Genomic DNA, 20,285 nt, shown 5'->3' with positions numbered 1-20,285 from the left:
CTTTGGTCGTTTGCGCCCGACTGCTTGTATACATCCTTCGGCGTTGGGCTTGCGCACTTGCCAATGCCGGAGACATCCCGTTCCCCTCTACTATACCCGTTCTCCTCTACTATACTAATCTTTGCCAAGACATCCACATGGTGCTCGTAAACGATGTACACACTAATTGTTATTTGACATGCCCAGCAACGGGCTGACTTCGCTGCTGTGTGGACCACAATACACGGTGAACTTGATCAAACCGGATGTAATCCATGGGTAGGGTTCCAGATTCAGTACTCTGCACGCCCCAGTTGTGTTGAGCAGGTACCATCGCACCGCCCGTCCACTATTTTGCCAGGTTCGCCACCAAAGGAGCCATGACGAAAATGGGCTGGTGGCTGGCAGTAGGAAACGAAGACTGGCTAGGGAACGTCACGGAGGATAAGAAACATACCTAAACAGCGATCTAGCGGTTCACACAGAATGCTCAGGATCTATAAGAAACCCGTCAGGGTTATTGTGGTGGTTGATATCAGTTACTCACAGTAAGCAAGAACGCAAGGGCATAGAAATACGTACTGGCGGCGGCAAGGTTCAACATAAATATTACTGGAGATGGGCTTGGGGGGAAAGGCAAAGTGATAGAGGAGGGTGCTGATGGGGGAAAGGGGGGGGGACGATGGGACGAAGCTGCGAAGCTGCGAAGCAACAGTCGTTAATCTAAGCACAATTGCAAACGGCTTGCAGTTCGGTCTTGTCCCCCTTGTCCAATTGCTTGCGTGTGTTCTCCACTTGAGTGTTCTTCCTTTCGTCCTATCATGCCTTACTCTCCTCATCCTGTCCGCTGACCGTATGTAATGGTGATGTCTATCACTGTTGGCGTGAGGGTAAATTACCGTAGAAAACAAGTGCAATTCGCTAAGCTTGGAGGCGATGGTTCTTGCTGTGTCCAATCTGAGAGGTCGGTCGCTTGAATAGTCATTCATGGACGTTGAACGAGGAAAGGGGCAGAGGCGTTGAGCGTCCTGAAATGGTATAAGGGCTCAGAGGAAATGTTGTGTACAAACAAGATTGATTTGCCGTATGAACGCAAAGTGTATCCTTACAACAACCGTATAGTCTATCCGCTTGTATTGAATACACCGTATCGTGGGTGGTGCAGTGGAAAGGGGGACGCGGCAAAGGTAGCATGCTCATTGACGCGTTCAGTTGACTCGAATGTGCCTCCCGAGTTGCACTTGAAAGCGAGGCCGAAGGCCGTGGAATGTGACATATAGAAACCTATCCCGACGCATTAGAAAGACCGTTTAGAGCTTATGGTAGAAACCAACCCAGGAATAATCGTACGACGCTTGTGCGTATCTTGTATTTCCAAATGGATCAACCCCAATGATTCAAGGGTGAGGAGACTCGCGACTCACAGGTTACTCTTGGACCGTGAAAACTGCATTACTGCTGATCAGTTCATGCTTCAATATGAGAATGTAAAACGTACTTCAAAGGCATGATGGTGGTTGAGGTTCAAGCTGTCTCGAAAAGGAGCTGCAGCCTAACTCAATACACCAACCCCTATCCCATTTATGACAGCCTCCGAATATAGCAAGGACAATCACTGCTATTTCCGGATTTGGCTACTACATAACCAACATATCCCCTTCGCGACTGTTAGAGGACGACATATCCTTCAAACTCTCTGATTAGACCACAAATTCTATCTTAACTGTACGCGGTGCGAAATCTATGGCTGTATCCGCCAATGATACTACTTTTGCTATCGTCGTCGCCGCGAAAGGCGTCACTAGCCAGTCTTTTGCCAACTGACCTCTGAGATCTGATAATCTGAAGTGCAGGACACGTTGATGACCGGAAGGGACTTGTTGGGACGACGGCACGCTGAGGCCGAAAGGCCGACCAGCATCTGAAATCATTACGATGAGGTTCATGGCGTTAGGCTTGCGTTGAATGGGAACCGATCAGCCAAACGAGCAAGGCAACAGTGCGAAATCTAATATCAGATGTTACGTTCGTCACTTCCCTGTAGGTCATCTTTTCATCTATAGTTGCAGGAACACTCTTGACGCACGCGTTTCAAATAAAGGCATGGCGACCACAGTGTCATGTAACAGGAAGTTTCTGTGGAATCATCGGTGGGGCAATTAAAAGTTCGCGCCTTTTTCCAACGCTCAGTCTTGCGGTAGGGATGAAGACGAGTGGGACATCTTGCAAGTAAGCACACCGTGCTTTGAATACGTTCTAGATATAACTTGGCTGATTGACAGTTCATGTCGTCAGCTACTAGGAAACCGAGGGGTGTCTTCAGATAAAATACCATGATTACTGGCGCCCTTAGGTTACCGACTGACAACTGAGCAACGGCAACCCTTCGAGACCATGAAGAGCCATTGACAGAATCAGAACAGAGTACGCAAATGTTATAAAAAGGCGGACGAACCCTCCCATCGTTCCTCACCTCCTCTTTCATTTTCTCTTTCTACCGGAGTTCCTCTTTTCTTGATTTACCTTTCTCAAGGACCGGTTCCTTCTCCTTCCTCGGTCCTTTAATTTCTCCTTCAAGTGGCTGCGTCCCTTCGTGCTTCTTCGACACCTTCACATCGACACCTTCTACGACTTTCTAATCATGCACTTCACCTCATTCGTCGCCACCTCTATCGTCATCGCAGGCCTGTCCGCCTCCGCGTACGGCCATGCTGCTGCGCATCCCGCATTGGGAATCAAGGAACCCATGCAGCGCAGGGATGTCAGACGCCCTAATGCCCAAAATCCTTGCGGTGCAGGAGTAAACATCGCACAAAATTTGGATACAACTCCCGCTATTCCTGTCAACGCCGATGGGTCTTTCTCTGTCGTCGTAGAAAATTACAACGCGTACGCTGCTTCATCGACATACTCATACTCTTCGCAATCTTACTAATTGACGTCATTGATAGAGGACTTGACGGGTCTCGCCAGTTCACTATGTCTGTGGACGCGACAGCGACCGGCAGCAACTTCGTTCAAGGTACCATTACCAAGAACGGTGTTAGAGTGAGTATCGCCCCCGTCCTTGTCATCACTCTCACTAACGACTTCACGGACAGGTTACTAAAGAGAGGCAGGCCAAGGAGACTATTCAAGCTCAACTCCCAGCCGGTACTACATGCACTGGCGGTTCCACAGGCAACAAATGTATCGCGCAATTCTTGAACGCTGCAAGTCAGAAATTTGGTAATTGTGTCGTGGTACGTTTCTTCCATCTGCTACAAAGCTAGTTTCTTGTGCTTACAGCTTCTCGTAGCTTCAACAAGGGGGCGCCAATGCGAACGCAAACGCAAATGCCAACGCAAATGCCAACGCCAACGCTTCTGCAGGTGCTGCTGCAGGCGGTGCCGCCGCAAACAGCAACGCCCAGGCCAACGCTGCTGCTACGGCTAGAGTCGCTACCGTCAATACCAACAACCGCAACAAGTCGGCGACAAATCGTATGGGCACCGCACAGCGAACGAAGACGAACACCAACAATAGGACGGCCAATAACAAGAATCGCGTCGCCAAAACCAGGGTTCAGGCCAATGCCAACGCCAACGCCAACGCGAGTGCTCAAGCCAAAGCCAACGCTGGGGCCAACGCTCAGGCCAACGCCAACGCCAACGCCAACGCCCAGGCCCAGGCGAATGCTCGAGCAAAGGCAACCGCCCAGGCCAATGCCAACGCCCGAGCAAAAGCTAGTGCTCAGGCCAACGCCAACGCCCGCGCCAAAGCATCCGCCCAAGCTAGCGCAAATGCCAGAGCAAAATCCGCTGCTCAAGCCAACGCCAACGCTCGCGCCAAAGCTACTGCTCAGGCCAATGCCAACTCTCGCGCAAAGGCTTCTTCCAATGCCCAGGCCAACGCCCACGCCCAAGCGAATGCGAATGCCCGTGCTAAAGCTACCGCTCAAGCCAATGCAAACGCTCGCGCCAAGGCCAATGCTCAGGCCAATGCCCGCGCCAAATCCACCGCCCAAGCCAACGCCAACGCTCGTGCTAAGTCTACTGCTCAGGCCAATGCCAATGCCCGCGCCAAATCCGCCGCTCAGTCCAACGCTAATGCCAATGCTCGCGCCAAAGCTTCTGCTCAAGCAAGCGCCAACGCCCGTGCCTCCGCCAATGCTGCCGCCAACTCAAGAGCTCGCGCCGGTGCTTCTGCTCAAGCCAGTGCTAAATCGTCTGCCTCAGCCAATGCTGGTGGCCGCAACCGCAACACGAACTTCGTTTCCGCTTCGTCTTCAGCCGTCTCTGCAGGTGGCCGCACGACGCTGAGGACTGCCGTTAATAACAATGGCAACCGTGTCGCCGCAGTCAAGAGCTTCGGTCGCGCCCGACGATCCTATGTACGCATTTTTATCCCTCTCACAGAATTTATTGATGTTCATTGCATTACCAGGGCGCTCGTGCCCCTCGCGCTTTGCTTGAGGAGGTTGATTCTGTCACCCGCGATGTTACCGAGGATGGCTCTGAAGAATGGGTTGATGTTGATGACCAAGAAAACACCCTCCTTGCCCGCGCTGAGAATCTAGGCCTCGAGGATTGCGGCGAAGACATCGCCGCCGTCCCTGCGCAACCCCGCTCCCTTCCTGAGGACGACGATGACGACTGCGGCGAGGAAGTTGCTGACGTCCCCAACCAACCCCGCGCCCTCGCTGAAGACGATGGCGAGGATTGTGGTGAGGAAGTCGCGGATGTCCCTAACCAGCCGCGCTCCCTCTCAGAAGATGAGGATGACAGCTATGTCGATATTGATGATGATGATGCCAAACTTGCTTCCCGTGCTGAAGCAGATGTCGAAGAGGCCGTCGAAGAGGCCGTCGAAGTTGTCCGCCGCTCTTTGTTGAGTTGGATGTGGGCTTGAACGATACCACCTCTTAGGATTAACTGGTCACTTGCCTGTAACCGTAGGAAGGGCACGAACTTGGTCATTCATTTACGTAGTAGTTGATTATAACTTTCATTAATTGTTTAACGTATGATCTCTAATTCATCATTGTTCTATCATTTCAGCATGCACTGGAGATTCCCATCATCTCTTGGTGTATCAAGCTAGCTCGTCGTCAGACGTGTCTGCCTCTTGGGAAAACTCTACCGTCCTCCCATAGAAGGAAACTGCGAGTATGTTCAAATATTTTGCATGCGCCATGTTCGAGATATACAGCACATTGCTCGCAGGCACTTCCCCATAGGTATGGAGTAGAACACTGCTGACTTCTGGGATTAGCCCAGTCCCGGGTAGCAGTGTGATTTCATAACGCAACCTTTTGAGTAAGTTGTACGGCAAGGGAATCGCAGAAGGAATTAAGGCTAGGCCACTGTCTACAGGTATTACTAGTCTGAGTGTTGTTCGTCGTGCGACGGGAGTAAGGAGCGCTCCCTCCTTACTTACGTCGATGCTATCAAGTTCTTTGAAATGATTTGAAGGGATACTATCATACAAGCATGATCCAATCAGCCTAACGAGACAAACGCTTTCAATGTGCAATCAGAACTCTTCGCACAACCCAGACATCACACATCCTAACTCTCTACAACTTCTCCTCGGCTGTTCTAAGTGCATGGAGGAGCGCACGAGGAGCCCGAGTGCCCTGTAATACAAAGACTGGGTGAGAATGGTTACGTTCATGTGTCAGACAAATAACTCACGGCGGCGGCGGCGGCATTACGGCCTCGCCCACGTCCGCCTTGAGGACGTCTTCCGCGTCCGGTTCCAGCTGCAGATGCAGCAGCAGCAGCAGCGGCACCCCCAGCAGCTCCAGCACCAATGGCTCCAGCAACAGCGTTACCGGCCGCAGCGTTACCAGCGGTAGCAGCAGCGTTACCAGCAGCAGCAGCAGCGCCTTGTTGAATCTGTGAAGATGATTGTTACAGTTATTCTACAAAACAAAATAAAGGACAAGGACGACATACCACAGCGCAGTTACCAAAGCCGGCAGAAGACTTGAATTGAGCGAGGCAGAGGTTGCCTGCCTGACCACCAGTGCAAGTAGTTCCAGCAGGTAGTTGTCCGACCAATTGCTCAGTACCAACCGCGGCCGGTGCCTGTGTAGCATGTAAGTTTGGTCTAGAGTGCCAATTGGTTGAGGAGAGACTAACGGGGTCACCATTTTTTGTAACGGTAGCTGGTACGAAATTCGTTCCCGCAGCTGCAGCGTCGATTGCCACCGTAAATTGGCGAGAGCCATCTCTTCCACTACAATAAGAATAGACCGTTAAACTTCGCCAGGATGGAACATAAGACGCTGTTCATTTACCCATTGAAGTTTTGGACAGTGGCGGTGAAAGTTCCGTCAGCGGCCGCAACAATCGGTGTCGCTGTATTCAAGTTCTGCGCAATGTTGACCTCTCCACATGGGTTGGCAGTGGAAGGCCGTTCAACATCCCCTCGAGTGATCTGTCCGGCTACTCCGAGGGCGGGTGTGGCGCCTGCATGAGCTGAAACTTGGACAGAAAAGGCCAAAGCCAGGATGGCACCGAAGACAGACTTAGTAGAGAACATATTTAAGCCGAGTAGATTGAGAGGATAAGCGATAGAAGGAGTGAAGATGAAGTGGAATAAATGTCGAGGGAAGGTTAGAAAGAGTGTTGAACAAGGACCCAGTCCTAGAAGAAAAGTGTTTATCGCGCTGCGTTGAAGGCTGCAAGCTTGAAAGAAAGACTCGCATGGCAGTCAGCCTTTATACAAATCAATTGTCGGCCCCGTTACAGGGCTGCATTGTATCCCGCGTGGCATAGATATTCGCACCAATTGGCCACTGCCTTGGAAACAGCCTGTTGTTCGTCCGTCCATCGAATTTGTTCAACAGGACCTGAACAGATATAGGAACGTGCGACTCCGGGTGTGATTGGTTGTCGCCGGTTGACCATGAGCAGGCTATGATCGTTCGGCTATGATCGTTCGTTGGATGAATCGTCAATATACAGTCGAATCCCCGATTCTTAGGATGCAGTATCATGGCCTCAGATGAATCAGAGGGAATCAATGTCTGAATTCATTTTGATACGGGAATGCTAAGAAAAGTAACCCTTCCTGCTGCGGTTACAAAGTTAATGTCGAGATCAAGAATAAGGATGGAGTTTACCAATTTGGTTTGCTGGGCCGGGTATACATAGCAACCATCCACTGAGGCATTTACTCAGTCTGATGGCCTCTACCCGCGTTCCGACGCTTGATGAAGTCTATGAGTTGGCCCTCCTCGCGACCGTCGACCGATCATGAGAGTTTCTGATCAAGTGCGAGCGGCTAATCGCTAAAGGCAGCTCCTGGACAGGTAGTTGGCGCTTCTCACGAGTCTTAGGGGCTAGGCCTATGCACACTTAAATACCCATACGAGTAACGTCCGCCTCGTGGCCTAAGGCCTGAAGAAGATTATTGTCGGTAAGGGCAGGTAAGGGCCAGTGAAGTCGGCGCATTTAATGAGTATGGATACATGTGAATAAATACATGGAATTGGAAGATCGTCCAAGTTGATCAATTTCTCTACTTAACGGAGCTGGATACGGATTGGCCAGTTTAACTGAGCATTAAGCAAGGGTAACATGCAAGGGAAGTAGGCCCCCCTTCCCGTCAGTAACTGGCTGGAGTGTTGGCGCAATCTTTTGATGGATGACGGCGGAGGTATCATGGAACTCAAAGGAGCGAATCAGTGAAGCCAGGATCACTTTGAACTCAAACACCGCTAAAACACGTAGTAAGCACGAGCCTTGATCTCCTGCAACAATGACCATGAACTCACCAAGTCTCCACCCAATGCAATTCCTTGGTCCGTCGCAGAATGTGACCAAGCCGCTCCATCCGTGAGGAAGTTCGTTAGGCGCAGGTAGCCCGTCCTTCTCGATCCATCGGGACGGGTTGAAGCTGCCTGCATCTGGGCCCCAAACTTGTGGATTGGTCTGCATAACTGTGAACGGAATATGCAAGACCTAGTCAAGCATTGACATAAATTATTTGTAAGGGATATCAATTTGTGGAGGACGAATCGTTAGTACGTTCTAGCTCTCAGGGAAAAGCACCTCACCTGGCCTTTTGATACTTTGAGGGCGCGAATCATTCTACCGTCCTTGCCTCGAATTGGTTTAGTGAGCGGGATCACATCGTCTTTGAGGGCGACACGTTCAGTCTGCGGCGAAGCAGGATACAGACGCAGACTGTAGGTTCGAAAGGTCAGCTTAGGTTACCAACAAATTGATGGTTGAGACAAGTAACGAATGGGTGCTGCATACAGGTTTCCCCACGTTGCAGGGTAAACTTGAAAGACAAGGAACAGAACGAATTCGACACAACCTTGGGGCCGCAAACCCAAATGGACAGGCTCACGACGACGTGAGATTCAGAAGTAGGAGCTTCCACCAATCGGAAGAGCGCCACGGGCAGAAAGATTAACGGAGAAAGAGAAGTCATCACAGGGATCCCGATCAAGCTTCTTTGTGTACACTGTGGGGCGACAAAGGCCACGTCCAACTGAAGCAAGCGATGCGACGGGATGCTGGGAAAGGAACGACTCACCCTTCCTTGACAACGGCATCCAAGTATGTGAGTTTCTGCAAGTCATCGTAACTCGAATCACGACCATGTGCAAGGATTTCTTCGCGTAGTCTTGTCTGTAAATAACAGGGAAGGAACAACTCATTAGTGACTTATTTTCACATGGGACAGTTTGCATACCTGGATGTGGGGGTGTCTAGCAAGGGCGAGAAGTGTGAAGTTGAGGGATCCAGCCGTGGTCTCGTGCCCCACCATGCTGTGGGCGCATCACATAACGTCAGACTCCCACTCGACGACTGAGGGTAGCAAATGGTACGTACGTGAAGGTACTGATCTTAAGCGGCCGGTCAGTATACCCCGCATGTCAACCGGAGTAAGAAGACTCACGTTATCTAAAATTTGGTCGTCCGTTAAAGAGTGCTCTCGCCTTGCCGTCCGTCGAGCATTGAGCAGCAAACTCATGATGTCCTTGCTCTTGCCGATATGAACAGATTCGCCAGCGTTAAGAGCACCAGCTTCTTCCTCGCGTTCTAAGATTCGACCCGCGAGTCGACGTACGACGCCACGGACGACACCAGGAGGAAGAGGAAGCTTCGCGATCCATTCGGCAGGGAACATGCGGAAGATGAGAGGCACGACGAAGGCGATGGGACTCAGTGTCATGTTAGTGTGCTTTGTCCAAGATGCTCGGATAAGGCTGGCGTCCGTGACGGGTTCGCTAACTGCCTCTGAGTAGCCAGTTGTCGAGATGGCCTTGAAGTCGTATCCGAAAGCTACGCGGCCGATGATATCTAGGCTGTTGTCATCGTTGTAACGAATGAGGTGAATTTCTACCAATCAGACATGCCGACAGCAGAAAGGAGAACCTCTCTTACGTGCACGGACTGGTCCAGTCACCGATGTTGACCGTCAAACCAGCTTCATCTCCAGAGTGAGATAAGATGTAATTCGTTAATTTAGTTTCCATTTTCTCTGCACATTCGTAGATGTCGGAGGCCATCTGCTTCACGGACTCCTGACTGCAAAACATCGATTTTAGCATATAAACTCAAACTTGGGAAATGTCGAAAGCGCCACTTACGAGAAGGCGGGAGCTAGGATCTTTCTCATTTTGGCATGGTCTTCGCCTTCTGCCCATACGAGACCTCTGCCCAAAACGTTCGCAGCTGGGGGTCGGAAAGCTGGCGACTTGACATAGTTTGTTGTATCTGCGAAGATGTACTGCACAGCAGCGTGATCTGTCGCGACAATCTATATCATATGGAGGGAACGTTAAAGAGGATATGTCACTCATTCCGACTCCAACCCACAATATCAGAATGAAAGAGAGCTGCTTTGATTCGGAACATGGGCCCAAAGGAGCGAGCCCACGCCGTATACATTTCTTCTGCTTCATGTTGGAATGCAAGGAGCTCATGACCCCATATCCAACTGGCAATACTGGACGACTATCAATATCAAATTAATTAACATTGTCCATCTATTCTAGCCTGCTGCGACTCACCGGGCCAGGAAGACGATGAACGTCTGTGCGCTTTAGCAAGGGCCAAATATAAGTACGCACACCGTATGCGACCAGGAAGGTGAGAACAAATGTGCTGAGTGACATATTAGATGAAGAAAGTGAACCCGCGAACTATGCGGTGTCAGAAGAGAGAAATAGTCGGTTTAAAGAGCGTGGTATGACCGTCGATTGCGGTAGGCCTGATAATGGATTTGAAGTAGAACGCCGTCGAAGCTTGGTCCACGAGCGTAGTTATTCGCTCGCGAATATTATCGGGATGGCTGCTTCCTAACTTGTGTCGGTGAAAGTTGTTGACACTGCTGTCCAGATTGCATCCCTTATATAAAGTATGTCGACCCTATGTGCGGCCCACGGAAGGGCCAAGTAGCCCAACTTAGCAGGAGGGTGCCGGCATTTCCATCAAGGTACTGAGAGAAGTGGTGAGAAAAAATGAGATAATCAAGAAAAACCTTCGCAGCGCGCGTTGGAGTTTGTGACAAGGCTGAGACTTTCCGCACTTTTGATGATTCCGTCCTTCTTCTTACATTCTTTCGTACAATCACAATTTTAGCCGATGAAGCTCGAAGAAGAGCATCGGCTAACATCACAGAAAATTGTCAGCGCCATGAGCGCTATCTGCTTGCCGGCTAAATATTTCATCCAAGGCAAGTCACTCAACACTGAAATAAGACGGTTTTACTATAGCTAGTGCAACTGTTCTGGAAACATACGGATTCTCATTAGCCCGGGGGGAGTGTGCAGGATACATTGATGATGAAGTCTATATCAGCGATAGTACATTAATGTTACCAAACTCGTAAGTAACACCGGGTCAGGGCTGTTCTCATGGTCGACGGAAGAGGACTCTGCAAGTCCATAAACCCATGGCGACGGCGGAGTACTTGCGTGCAGCCTAAGTAGGGCTGCCCACGCCCCTTGTCTTCGCATTTTCCCTACCGGCGTCTCTTCCGTTAATACTTTGTATTTAACCCTTACGATGGGAAACATTTTTTCGACTTCACCTTCCCTTCCTGTCGTCCATTCTTCGTCCCCCACTTAGACGTTCGCTACATTATGCCGGATTGGAAGTCACCAGAAGTCGTGGCGCAGAATGCTGCAGCTTTCACCCAGCTCATGCACGCACTATTCGGAGTCTATGTGTTCGTGCTTCTCGAACATCTATTATGTGGAATGCTATACTTACCGATAAATCCATGCAGGTGGGAGTGGGCCCTTACATTGGACTTCGATTGGCAATATCTTAGCGGCAAGAGGAAGTTTCGTTGGCCTCTGGTAATTTGCATCGCGATCCTCTTGAGTGTTCATCTACAACTAATGTCTTCCCTACAGATTTTCTACTTCACGGGCCGGTACTTACTCCTGTTTGCCTTGATCGGAATGTGCGTACTTCAGTGTTACAGCAATCGCAGCGGATAATCGAAATACTGATTGCACATTAGCCTCATCGCTCTCGATACCGTGATGTACGTATTTCTATTATAGTCTCTGTCCTGCATCTGAATCCCCATCCAACACAGACCTATAAACTGCCAAGCCCTTTATACATTCAATCAACTAGCAGGCGATGCAGCGGTTGGACTTGCCTCAATCAATTTATCTATCCGAACGTATGTAAACTACAATATGATGGCCCGTACAATTTTGGTTTCTGAATTCGTTCGATTATAGAATTGCCGTATGGTCACGAAATAAATGGATTATCGCTATATTAGTCCTGATCATCCTCGGTCACTGGTCACTCATTCTACAAGGTAAATATCACAACTATCGTAGCGTCCTTGAGAGGGACTCATTCCTTTGATACAGGCGTTCTTCTCGACGCCATGTGGTCGGACGAAATGAAAACCTGCGTTATCCTCTCGACCAACAACACAGTTCTTGCTGCCACCTTCATATATTCCATGGCTTTTGACTTCATTGTCTTGTTGCTCAACGGCTACAAACTCGTGGGTCTGGGGACTCGAATCAACAGCGGCTCTTCACGCTCCGCTCCGATGTCCACTACGAGTAGACTTGGGAAAATGATCTTCGCCGACGGTCTTATTTACTTCTTCATCGCGTTCGTAGCCAATACCCTTGCAAGCGTCTTCATGATCCTCGATCTCAATCCGATTATGAGCGTCGTTTTCAATGTCCCAGCAGCCGTTGCTTCTACTGTAAGCCTTCCCTTCGTCATTAACGGCTTCTTGCGTTGACATCGATGTAGATTGTCGCATGTCGTGCCGTTCGTCGCCTCACGAACTTTAACAACCCCGGTGCAGAGATCTATGGTGCATCATCCGCGCAGACAGGGTCCAACTTGGGCTTCCGAAGTGGGGCAGCACCACAGGGAACTATCCCAAGAGGCACGATGCCCACCAAGTCAGGGGTCCATGTTCAGGTATGAGATTTGCCACCGATCATCAGGCATGTTTCTAACTCAAACTAGATGGAGACTTTTACTCGTCACCCTGACGAGCCTAGTGACAAGAGCGACTACGTTGAAGGAAATAAGAGACAAACTGTCATCTTCATGCCCGATGTGTTGGAAAGCGATAAGCATTCAGATATCGACATTGAGGCCAAGGGCGTCCTATAAAATATTGAAGACGAATTGCAATGCGGAGAAATGGAGATCAAGACCTTAGAGGTACTATACATACAATCATTACATCCTCCCTCACTTATAGGAACCCGAAATATACCCCGGAGCATATTAGATTCAATTGTCATAGACACATTCGTTGTGGGTTTAGTTTAACTGTATTGTATCTTCGGATGATTATTACTTTAGCGAATTGAAGGTGAAGTTGCGGCTCGTATGTATATTGGGTGAAGTTGAAGCAGTCGTACATCCCCGTGCCGCCATTGTCAGGCGCCAATACCGTTTGTCACTAGCGTGACTCAGAGTGTGTCAGCTCACCTATGTTGCTCACCAACATGTTCTCTGAGAAATCATCTCCGTCGACGATAATGAAGGTGTCTTCAAATGCTTTGGGTCTCACACCTGAGCAGCGCCGCATGTATGCTACCGAGAAGATGATGAACTTCAGGCGAATCTCAAAGATTATGGCTACCCGGTCGCCTTACATCCTCTCTTCCAAGGATCTGGCGTCTCCGGAGCTCCACGTTGAGCTCTCCGAACTGGGTTCGTGATATATCGTATTACTTGTATTCATGATTCAACTGTGTTTAGGTCAGTTCGCTGAGATCGTATACAGCGCTGTGCCAGTCGAAGTCATCTTCTCCATGCTGGACAGATTGGTACAGCCCTTGTTCCCCCTTGAGGGATACAGCGCCGTCGCGAACTCCAAACTCCTCTCTGCCTTTAAGGGGAAGGTGGCCAACCTACCAGGTTACGTTGCTTATCGCCCGGAAACGAAACAGCTAATCCTTGCTTTCTCGGGGACGTCAAGCTTCATGCATGCATTGCATGATTTGCGTACTCTTACCCATCGACACAAAAGTGGTCGCGGAGCGGTGCATAGCGGATTCTGGGGGCTGTATAAGGGCATTAAGGCTTCTGCCATCGAGGCCGTGCGCAAAGCTCTGGAATCAGAAGACGTCGACGAGATCGTAGTCACTGGCCATAGCATGGGTGGTGCCGTGTCATGTCTGTTGATGCTCGATATTTTACGAGATGACACTGTCTTTGATAGACCCACCGTGCCGTTGAAACTCGTAACTTTTGGACCGCCTAGATGCGGCGATAGCAAGATGGGGGAATATTGGCGTGAACTGACAGCTTTGCGTCACTCAAAGTATGGGGAGAATTCCTTCAAAGAATACCTCGTCAAAGGTTACAACGACGGTACGTGTCCTAGCATCCCTTCAGACTCCACTGACTAATTTGCATCGTAATCCTTATGCCGTAGGGGTGCCTTCTCTCCCTCCATACAGTATTGGCTATCGGCACTTCACACCAAACCCCCTCTATTTCCTTTGGGGACACCTTTATCATATACCGCCGTCGGAATCCGAGCACACTTTATTCGATTTGCAGCAAGAAGACGCAGCAGAAAATTATCTTCTGGACCACCCCCGCGGCGGGCACAATTACTACAGCGGTCGTGATCTGGAGAAGTTCGTTCGGCGAATGCGATGGCTGGATAACGCCATGTCTGGCGATGGCGACTGGGAAAGTAGGTACAAGAAACATGTTAGAAAGCATGAGCAATGATTCCGCGTTCCAATTGTTTGGAGCGGAAGATACTTCCCACTTGTGAAAGGTGGCGCCCCTTCTGAATCCATGACTCATTCATTAATGTGCTTGCGACGACCACATGCGTATGTTTTGCTCACCATTGACACCGAGTTGAATCACTCTACAATTGATTCCTCGTGCATCCTCCTAATAGACCTCAAAGTCGTCGAGCCTTCGTGGGCGCATCATTGTTGCTTATATTGGAGACCTCAGCTGGCAGGCAGCTGGGCGCTGTTGTCCCATAAATCCACCTATCTACCTTTCAACATACGAAACTCCCCCTCCGCTCGACTCGTGGTCCTCGATTCGAAGAAGCGTAGCGTGCGTGAACTCCCAAGGTCCTTTTGTTCTGAAAGCATATCGTCACATATTAAGGAAAGCAAGGTACCTTCTTATATGAAGGTGCGACCATTACACGTTGAGCATAACTCAGCGTAATGCGCGGCCTTCTAGTCACCTTCCCTTCTGCATCCGACCCCAGAAGACATGAGATCTTCATAGATTTGCACACCTCCAACGAGGGCCAGCCTCAGTGATTCTAGTCAGTGGACTCATGATCCCCCACCCTCCGCCGGAGACTGCCTTCGTCCGTCGGAGTGCAAGAAGTGTGAAGCATCGGTGGTAAGCTCCGCACCAGGCCAATGGTGGGGTTGAGCGGAACGACAATACCTTGGACACCACGGGCAGAAGGACATTTCCCCTCAACCAGCCATCGATCAGATAACCTCTCGTCTCATAGTGATGCTACCGTGGACTACTATCCTACTCGCGCTAGTTCTCCGACAGAAAGGGCGGATTTCTGCGGATAACATTACACTCCTATCTATTCTAGGGCTTCAAGCTTCCCCTTATGAAGACCGTGGTATCAATCAGATAATCCGTACGATGTCTTTACACTGACTACAATTGTCGGAATCAATGCCCTCCGTTCATATCAACCATTCTGCCTTCGACCTGCTTAACGCTCGATGTACGTACCTAAGGTTCCATAACTTGGATGAAGTATCAGTCGCAATGAGACGTTACTCGCCCGCCTCGGAAGTTTCCTTAGGCCGAACACGATTACGACTCGCCGCGTCAAGAAGAAAGTCGATGGGAACGAACTCTCTGTAGAGGTTAAAGGCAGCGGAAGGGGCCTGGGTGGAGGAGAAGCAATGCTTAAAATATCCTTTGCCCTGCAAAGCAAGCTTCAAACTTCAATATGCAATATGCAATCAAGACTATGATATTTTGAGTAGGACTCTCAGCGTCTTGCGAATGCACACTTACGAGTTACGTTACAGAGATCTTGAGACATCGTGCATCATTCCCAAACCCCGGCGTGATGTACCCAAATCGTCTCCACAATTCCGGGCAGTATATCATTTTCTCTCCGGATGATTGACTGCTTGTAAGGATGTGGGTGTACGTTTGTCTCCCAAAGGAGTATTGGCGTCTCTGCATCGTAATGATCGCAGATGTTGCGGCCGCGCTGGTGTCTCCACAGGGCTTTGGTCAGTCGCTCTCAGAGTTGTCATGCAGCCGACGGTAAGCAGGAGAGTCGGCGGCGGTAGTTGAGCGTCGCCAGCCATGTCGATCGATTGTATGACATCGCTAGCGAGTATGTTCGGAGGGCATCCGTCGTTGTGAAGCTGGCCCCCGTGGGCGATTTCGATGTCCGTAAACAGAAAACACCGGTTGGAGAGATTCTCTATAAATCACCCGGCAACACGAACACAAACTTAAGTTGCTTCTATGTAGGCTCCATTAAATCCACACGGAACGCATGTTTGCATGTTAAGCGGAGAAGCGGTCACAGTCAAGAAGTTCACCGTCTCCAGATCGTCACATCGTGGGCATTCTTTGATGGCCTACTGTTTCCTGAAATTCTGGTAGAACGACTTTTGATCTCAAAGCACAGTGTTGGGTGAGTAAGGCTCACAGAGGAATGGAGCAGAAATTTTAACGGACAGATGGGGTGTACGCTGTTTGTGTCCACTTTCCATCAGACTCATCACGCATCAGCGCTTGGTTGCAAAACATAGCCATCACTCTTTGCAGGCTCGGCGTGCTGTAATGAAAGACCCTGTGCTTGAGTGTTTCCTCCGAGTCCGCTCGAGGCTCAAGATTGCCAGTTCGGTCTGGATGCAAATTGAATTAACATGCAGAAAGTCCAAACGCTGCAAAGCTTGCCAGAGAAATACATACCGGTGCTGGTTAAATAAACCAGAGAATCCATGAAAAGCCATGACATCGAGAAGGCATGGTGGTGCCTTGTGGTCTGTTTGCCCCGATTAATCGGAGACAGGTGGGAATTCGATGTCTTGTCCAGCTGAAAAGCTTCCGTTTGCAGTCTGGCACGCATTTCGGATTCACGGCGAGAGTGGCTCTGCCGCCCTTGATATGGACCATTCTGACAATCACCTCCATTCGTTTCCTGTCATGAATATCGCTTCGAGCAGTTATTACAGAATTTCCCAGCGTCAATGGTCGTTCAGATTCTGGGATATTGACCAATGCTGTTAGAAAAGGCAGTCAAAAGCTAGTAAAAATCCTTCAAAAGCCACAAAATCAGGATCGAAGATGTCGTGAATGGTGTGCTTCGAGAAAGGGCAGCTATGAAGGGTCGATTCTGCAGTGGTGGCCGAGAAGGGAAGGAGGACTGAAGAGAAGCAAGAATTCTCCCAGGTACCACTTCTCTGCCAGATGGCTCATTTCCATATAAGATCCTTTCCCGGTCGTCCACTCCCTTCACCCTCCCGGGCCCACTCTCCCTCGCACACTCTTTCCCGTTCCCCACCCACCACCAACCAAAATGGTCGACTGGAATGCACCAGAGACGATCGCACAGAATGGTGGTACGTGCCCTGGTACTTTGCCATGCTGGCACCGCGTTGACTTGCATGCAGTGTCGTTCAGCAGATTCATGCATTGTCTGCTGGGGTTGTACATGTAAATATTCCGTTGCGCGCGATGGACAGGCATACTTACCACCCCACCTCACAGCTGGGAGTGGTTCACCTCGCTGGACTTTGACTGGCAGTTCATCACTGGCAAGCGCAAGTTCAGATGGCCGATGGTGAGCACGAATCGTTGAGGCCTCCCCGGCGTGGATTGATATAACAGCGACCCCAAGATCTTCTATTTCGCCAATCGATACATTCTACTGTTTGCCTTGGTTGGGATGTGAGTCGCGTTTGGCTTCGTCGCGTTATACGGTAGCTCACCTTACCCACAGAGCGATTGCGCTGAATGTCACAAGGTACTGTTTCGATGGGCTCGTCTTCGGAGCTGTTGTTCATGAGCAATAACAGCGAGATCGACTGTCAGGCGTTGTATACATTCAATCAAGTAAGTTATATGCATCTCGATCACTCTAACCATCGAATCTGACTCGCAACACAGCTTTTCGGCAACGCCGCCATCGGTTTGGCTAGTATCAACCTTTCTCTACGCACGTAGGTACCACTCGTATGAGCAGAGTAGTTGTATGCTCAGTGTCTTTGCAGAATAGCGGTGTGGTCGCAGAAATGGTACATTGTACTGCCTCTTGTTGCGATTATTCTGGCACATTGGTCGCTCCTGTTACACGGTGCGTTCTACCCTCGTGAATGTTGCTAATGTACTGAATCTCGTATAGGTGTATTGCTCAAGGCAGCATGGATCCCTGGCATGGGTTGCGTTATCACCGAGACGAATAGCAACCTCCTTGCTATCACGTTCATTTATTCCATGTCGTTCGACTTCCTCGTCCTGATATTGACTGGATGGAAGCTTGCCTTCCCGGGTAACGTCGCACCTCGGTCGCGGCTCGTCAACTTGATCTTCAACGACGGTCTGATTTACTTTGTCATTGCGTATGTTGCTCCTTGCAATGGGCGCTGCATTTGTTGACACCCCTTCTAGCTTCCTGTCCAACTTGATTGCGACGGTAAGCGACACCGCCATGAATCGTGCATGGAATCCACCTACTAAAAGGTTAATTAGATCTTCATGAAGTTGAACCTCAACCCAGTCATGTCGATCATTGCGAACGTTCCTGCTGCCATTGCCTCTACAGTACGCTCCTCCTCCATCCCGACATGCACCGCTCCTGACATTGTCTCCTTCCAGATCGTGGCCTGCCGTGCTGTGCGCCGTCTGACCAACTACACCAACACTGGCCCAGAAGTCTTCCAGTCCGTCGTTGTCCTACTTAATCCAACACTTCGCTGACCTCTCTGGTTCCACAGATCAACCACACATGGGACGACTCTCGCATTCCGCAGTGGCGCACAATCCGTGAACCGTCCTAAGGTCGACACCTCCAAGTCCAACAACGAAGGTGTCCACGTCCAGATGGAGACTTTTGAAAGCCCCTCAACATACGTTGAGTACGACGCTGCCGGCAAAGTCGTCAAGGGCGACGTCTATGACCCCGAAGCACAAATCATCAGTGACGAGTTCAAGCGTCCTCCGTACTAAACACCCCGTCGTCGTCCCCTCGCTTCGATCAAAAGTATTTGCGCATCAACTCTTATTGCATTGCATTGTTCTCCAGCATCCACCGTCGTATCGCATATCGTCACCCCCTTTGCTTTCACCTTCCTTCTCACCCCCTTTCGATCCATGGTCCTCGATAGAAATTTTGCGCGTCTGTATCATACTCCTCGGTTTGCGCTTATTGCTCTACATTCTTTCCCATCCACACGCGCCATTCCACTGGTTCTCACACCGTCGTTTTCCGTTCGACTTCCTTTCTTCGTTTTTCTCGGAACTTCCGCAGTGACTTCTCTGTATTCTTGCACCAGCTTCACGGAAACAGCCTTTGATTCTTGTGAACCAAATGCGGTCTGACGTGGATTTGGTGTGTGAGCACGCGTGTGTGGATTCTGGGATTGTGGATTTCTTTGGTATTGCCTTTCTCCGGTCCTCTCGCCAGAGAGCGCCGAGGGGCTTGCTTCTTTGCAGTTGTGATCACTCCGGGTTTGATGCCCTTTCTTGTGGGCACCATTCGCCAGTTGGAGGAGAAGATAAAATTAGAAAACGCCGAAGAAGTGTTCTTTCTATGTAACTTTAGTAGCGCCTATTCAGCCCTTATACCTTCGCGCTTGCAATAGATTATTGGATTTTGGATATGTTGTATTCCAGAAATTGTGCGGAGCCGTTCGGGCTTTAGCCTCTGTAAGGCTTGCCCTTGTTCGCCTTCCATCCACAAGGGAAGTGCAATCTTGTCAGAAGCAATAAGTGGAGATGTCCTTGAGCAGTGGGCGCCCGAACAGGAACGGACATAGAACAATCTTCCAGACACATCACGGCCGTCTGTCCGTACCTTCTGACCTCTTCTGACCTTCTGTCTAAATGCCTTTTCAGCGTAGATTGCCGCACGGTGGGTCCGGGCTTAGGCGTAAGCACCGGTATTGCAGGCTCTGATGCACGATGGCGGGCTTCTTTTCTACATTATAACAGTCGATGTTTGTTCATCATTCGACATGCCGCGTCTCTCAGCTTCCCTCCGGCGAGCATCATATGTACATGGTCGAAATAGTGTGCGAAGGCCTGTCTGCGCGCACGTCGAACATACGAAATTTTCGAGCGGACGAGAAAGCTCCGGGTCGCAGCTCGATCCCAGCCTGGGCAAGAGATATGAATATCCTCAACACGTTCTTGTTGCTCCATTTGTTTGAGTGAGCATGATACGAGGGTAGATGTCCCAGTATGCCATGTTGTTTGTTCAATTTCGCTGTACCCTGCTGTACTTCGATATAAGCTACCTTGAGAGATAAAGATACAGAAGGGGATTGCTTTGTGGATAATGTCGTCTGGGCAACATATAGACTCTTCCTTTGACAAACCCTAGGAAACAGCATGGAACTTGTAGTGACCATCATCAGTGCGACTAGTCGCGGTCGCCTAAGGCTAAGGCATGACTGCAACCATGGGAAGATTGCTGCGCTAAATACTCGCACTCCAAGGATCCAGGGCATATTTCAGCGCTAGGACGACCGGAGGAAAAGCTTGAGCATAAGTCCACAGAGATACTTTGGGCGTCGAATTGGAATGGATTTCTCATCTCGAGGCACAACTACGGCCGGATTATCATCGTACAGTAGAAGACTAGGGATG

At 50.0% G+C, this 20,285-nt stretch overlaps 6 protein-coding genes across 6 annotated transcripts; 4 read left to right on the top strand and 2 right to left on the bottom strand.

Annotated features, from left to right (window-relative positions):
• Window positions 1–2,620: 2,620 nt before the first annotated feature.
• PC9H_008736 (uncharacterized protein) lies at window positions 2,621–4,869 on the top strand (the record flags this gene model as incomplete). Its single annotated transcript, XM_036778244.1, has 5 exons — window positions 2,621–2,868; window positions 2,931–3,042; window positions 3,099–3,221; window positions 3,278–4,351; window positions 4,405–4,869. The coding sequence occupies 5 exons, from the start codon at window positions 2,621–2,623 to the stop codon at window positions 4,867–4,869; spliced, it is 2,022 nt and encodes a 673-aa protein (XP_036629672.1).
• Window positions 4,870–5,536: 667 nt separating this feature from the next.
• PC9H_008735 (uncharacterized protein) lies at window positions 5,537–6,507 on the bottom strand (the record flags this gene model as incomplete). The annotated part of the gene is made up of 5 exons (XM_036778243.1): window positions 5,537–5,596; window positions 5,655–5,858; window positions 5,919–6,050; window positions 6,105–6,201; window positions 6,263–6,507. The coding sequence occupies 5 exons, from the start codon at window positions 6,505–6,507 to the stop codon at window positions 5,537–5,539; spliced, it is 738 nt and encodes a 245-aa protein (XP_036629671.1).
• Window positions 6,508–7,532: 1,025 nt separating this feature from the next.
• PC9H_008734 (uncharacterized protein) lies at window positions 7,533–10,102 on the bottom strand (the record flags this gene model as incomplete). The annotated part of the gene is made up of 11 exons (XM_036778242.1): window positions 7,533–7,687; window positions 7,745–7,931; window positions 8,027–8,156; window positions 8,515–8,609; window positions 8,674–8,749; window positions 8,814–8,827; window positions 8,881–9,289; window positions 9,369–9,512; window positions 9,575–9,744; window positions 9,804–9,941; window positions 9,998–10,102. 11 exons carry the CDS (start codon window positions 10,100–10,102, stop codon window positions 7,533–7,535), a joined length of 1,623 nt encoding a protein of 540 aa, XP_036629670.1.
• A 969-nt stretch (window positions 10,103–11,071) lies between these two features.
• On the top strand, window positions 11,072–12,596 carry PC9H_008733 (uncharacterized protein; the record flags this gene model as incomplete). The annotated part of the gene is made up of 9 exons (XM_036778241.1): window positions 11,072–11,157; window positions 11,218–11,290; window positions 11,348–11,397; window positions 11,458–11,481; window positions 11,536–11,625; window positions 11,687–11,769; window positions 11,825–12,174; window positions 12,225–12,398; window positions 12,447–12,596. The coding sequence occupies 9 exons, from the start codon at window positions 11,072–11,074 to the stop codon at window positions 12,594–12,596; spliced, it is 1,080 nt and encodes a 359-aa protein (XP_036629669.1).
• Window positions 12,597–12,970: 374 nt separating this feature from the next.
• PC9H_008732 (uncharacterized protein) lies at window positions 12,971–14,177 on the top strand (the record flags this gene model as incomplete). Its single annotated transcript, XM_036778240.1, has 3 exons — window positions 12,971–13,145; window positions 13,194–13,808; window positions 13,873–14,177. 3 exons carry the CDS (start codon window positions 12,971–12,973, stop codon window positions 14,175–14,177), a joined length of 1,095 nt encoding a protein of 364 aa, XP_036629668.1.
• Window positions 14,178–16,995: 2,818 nt separating this feature from the next.
• Window positions 16,996–18,644, top strand: PC9H_008731 (uncharacterized protein; the record flags this gene model as incomplete). The annotated part of the gene is made up of 13 exons (XM_036778239.1): window positions 16,996–17,038; window positions 17,090–17,132; window positions 17,187–17,259; window positions 17,317–17,366; window positions 17,419–17,442; window positions 17,495–17,531; window positions 17,586–17,638; window positions 17,690–17,772; window positions 17,821–18,037; window positions 18,087–18,111; window positions 18,168–18,239; window positions 18,294–18,358; window positions 18,413–18,644. The coding sequence occupies 13 exons, from the start codon at window positions 16,996–16,998 to the stop codon at window positions 18,642–18,644; spliced, it is 1,017 nt and encodes a 338-aa protein (XP_036629667.1).
• Window positions 18,645–20,285: the final 1,641 nt, after the last annotated feature.

Source organism: Pleurotus ostreatus, assembly GCF_014466165.1.
Source record: "Pleurotus ostreatus strain PC9 chromosome Unknown scaffold_6, whole genome shotgun sequence".
Classification (NCBI taxonomy): domain Eukaryota; kingdom Fungi; phylum Basidiomycota; class Agaricomycetes; order Agaricales; family Pleurotaceae; genus Pleurotus; species Pleurotus ostreatus.
The sequence above is the reverse complement of the archived record's forward strand: the minus strand, read 5'-3'. Positions and strand labels throughout refer to the sequence as shown.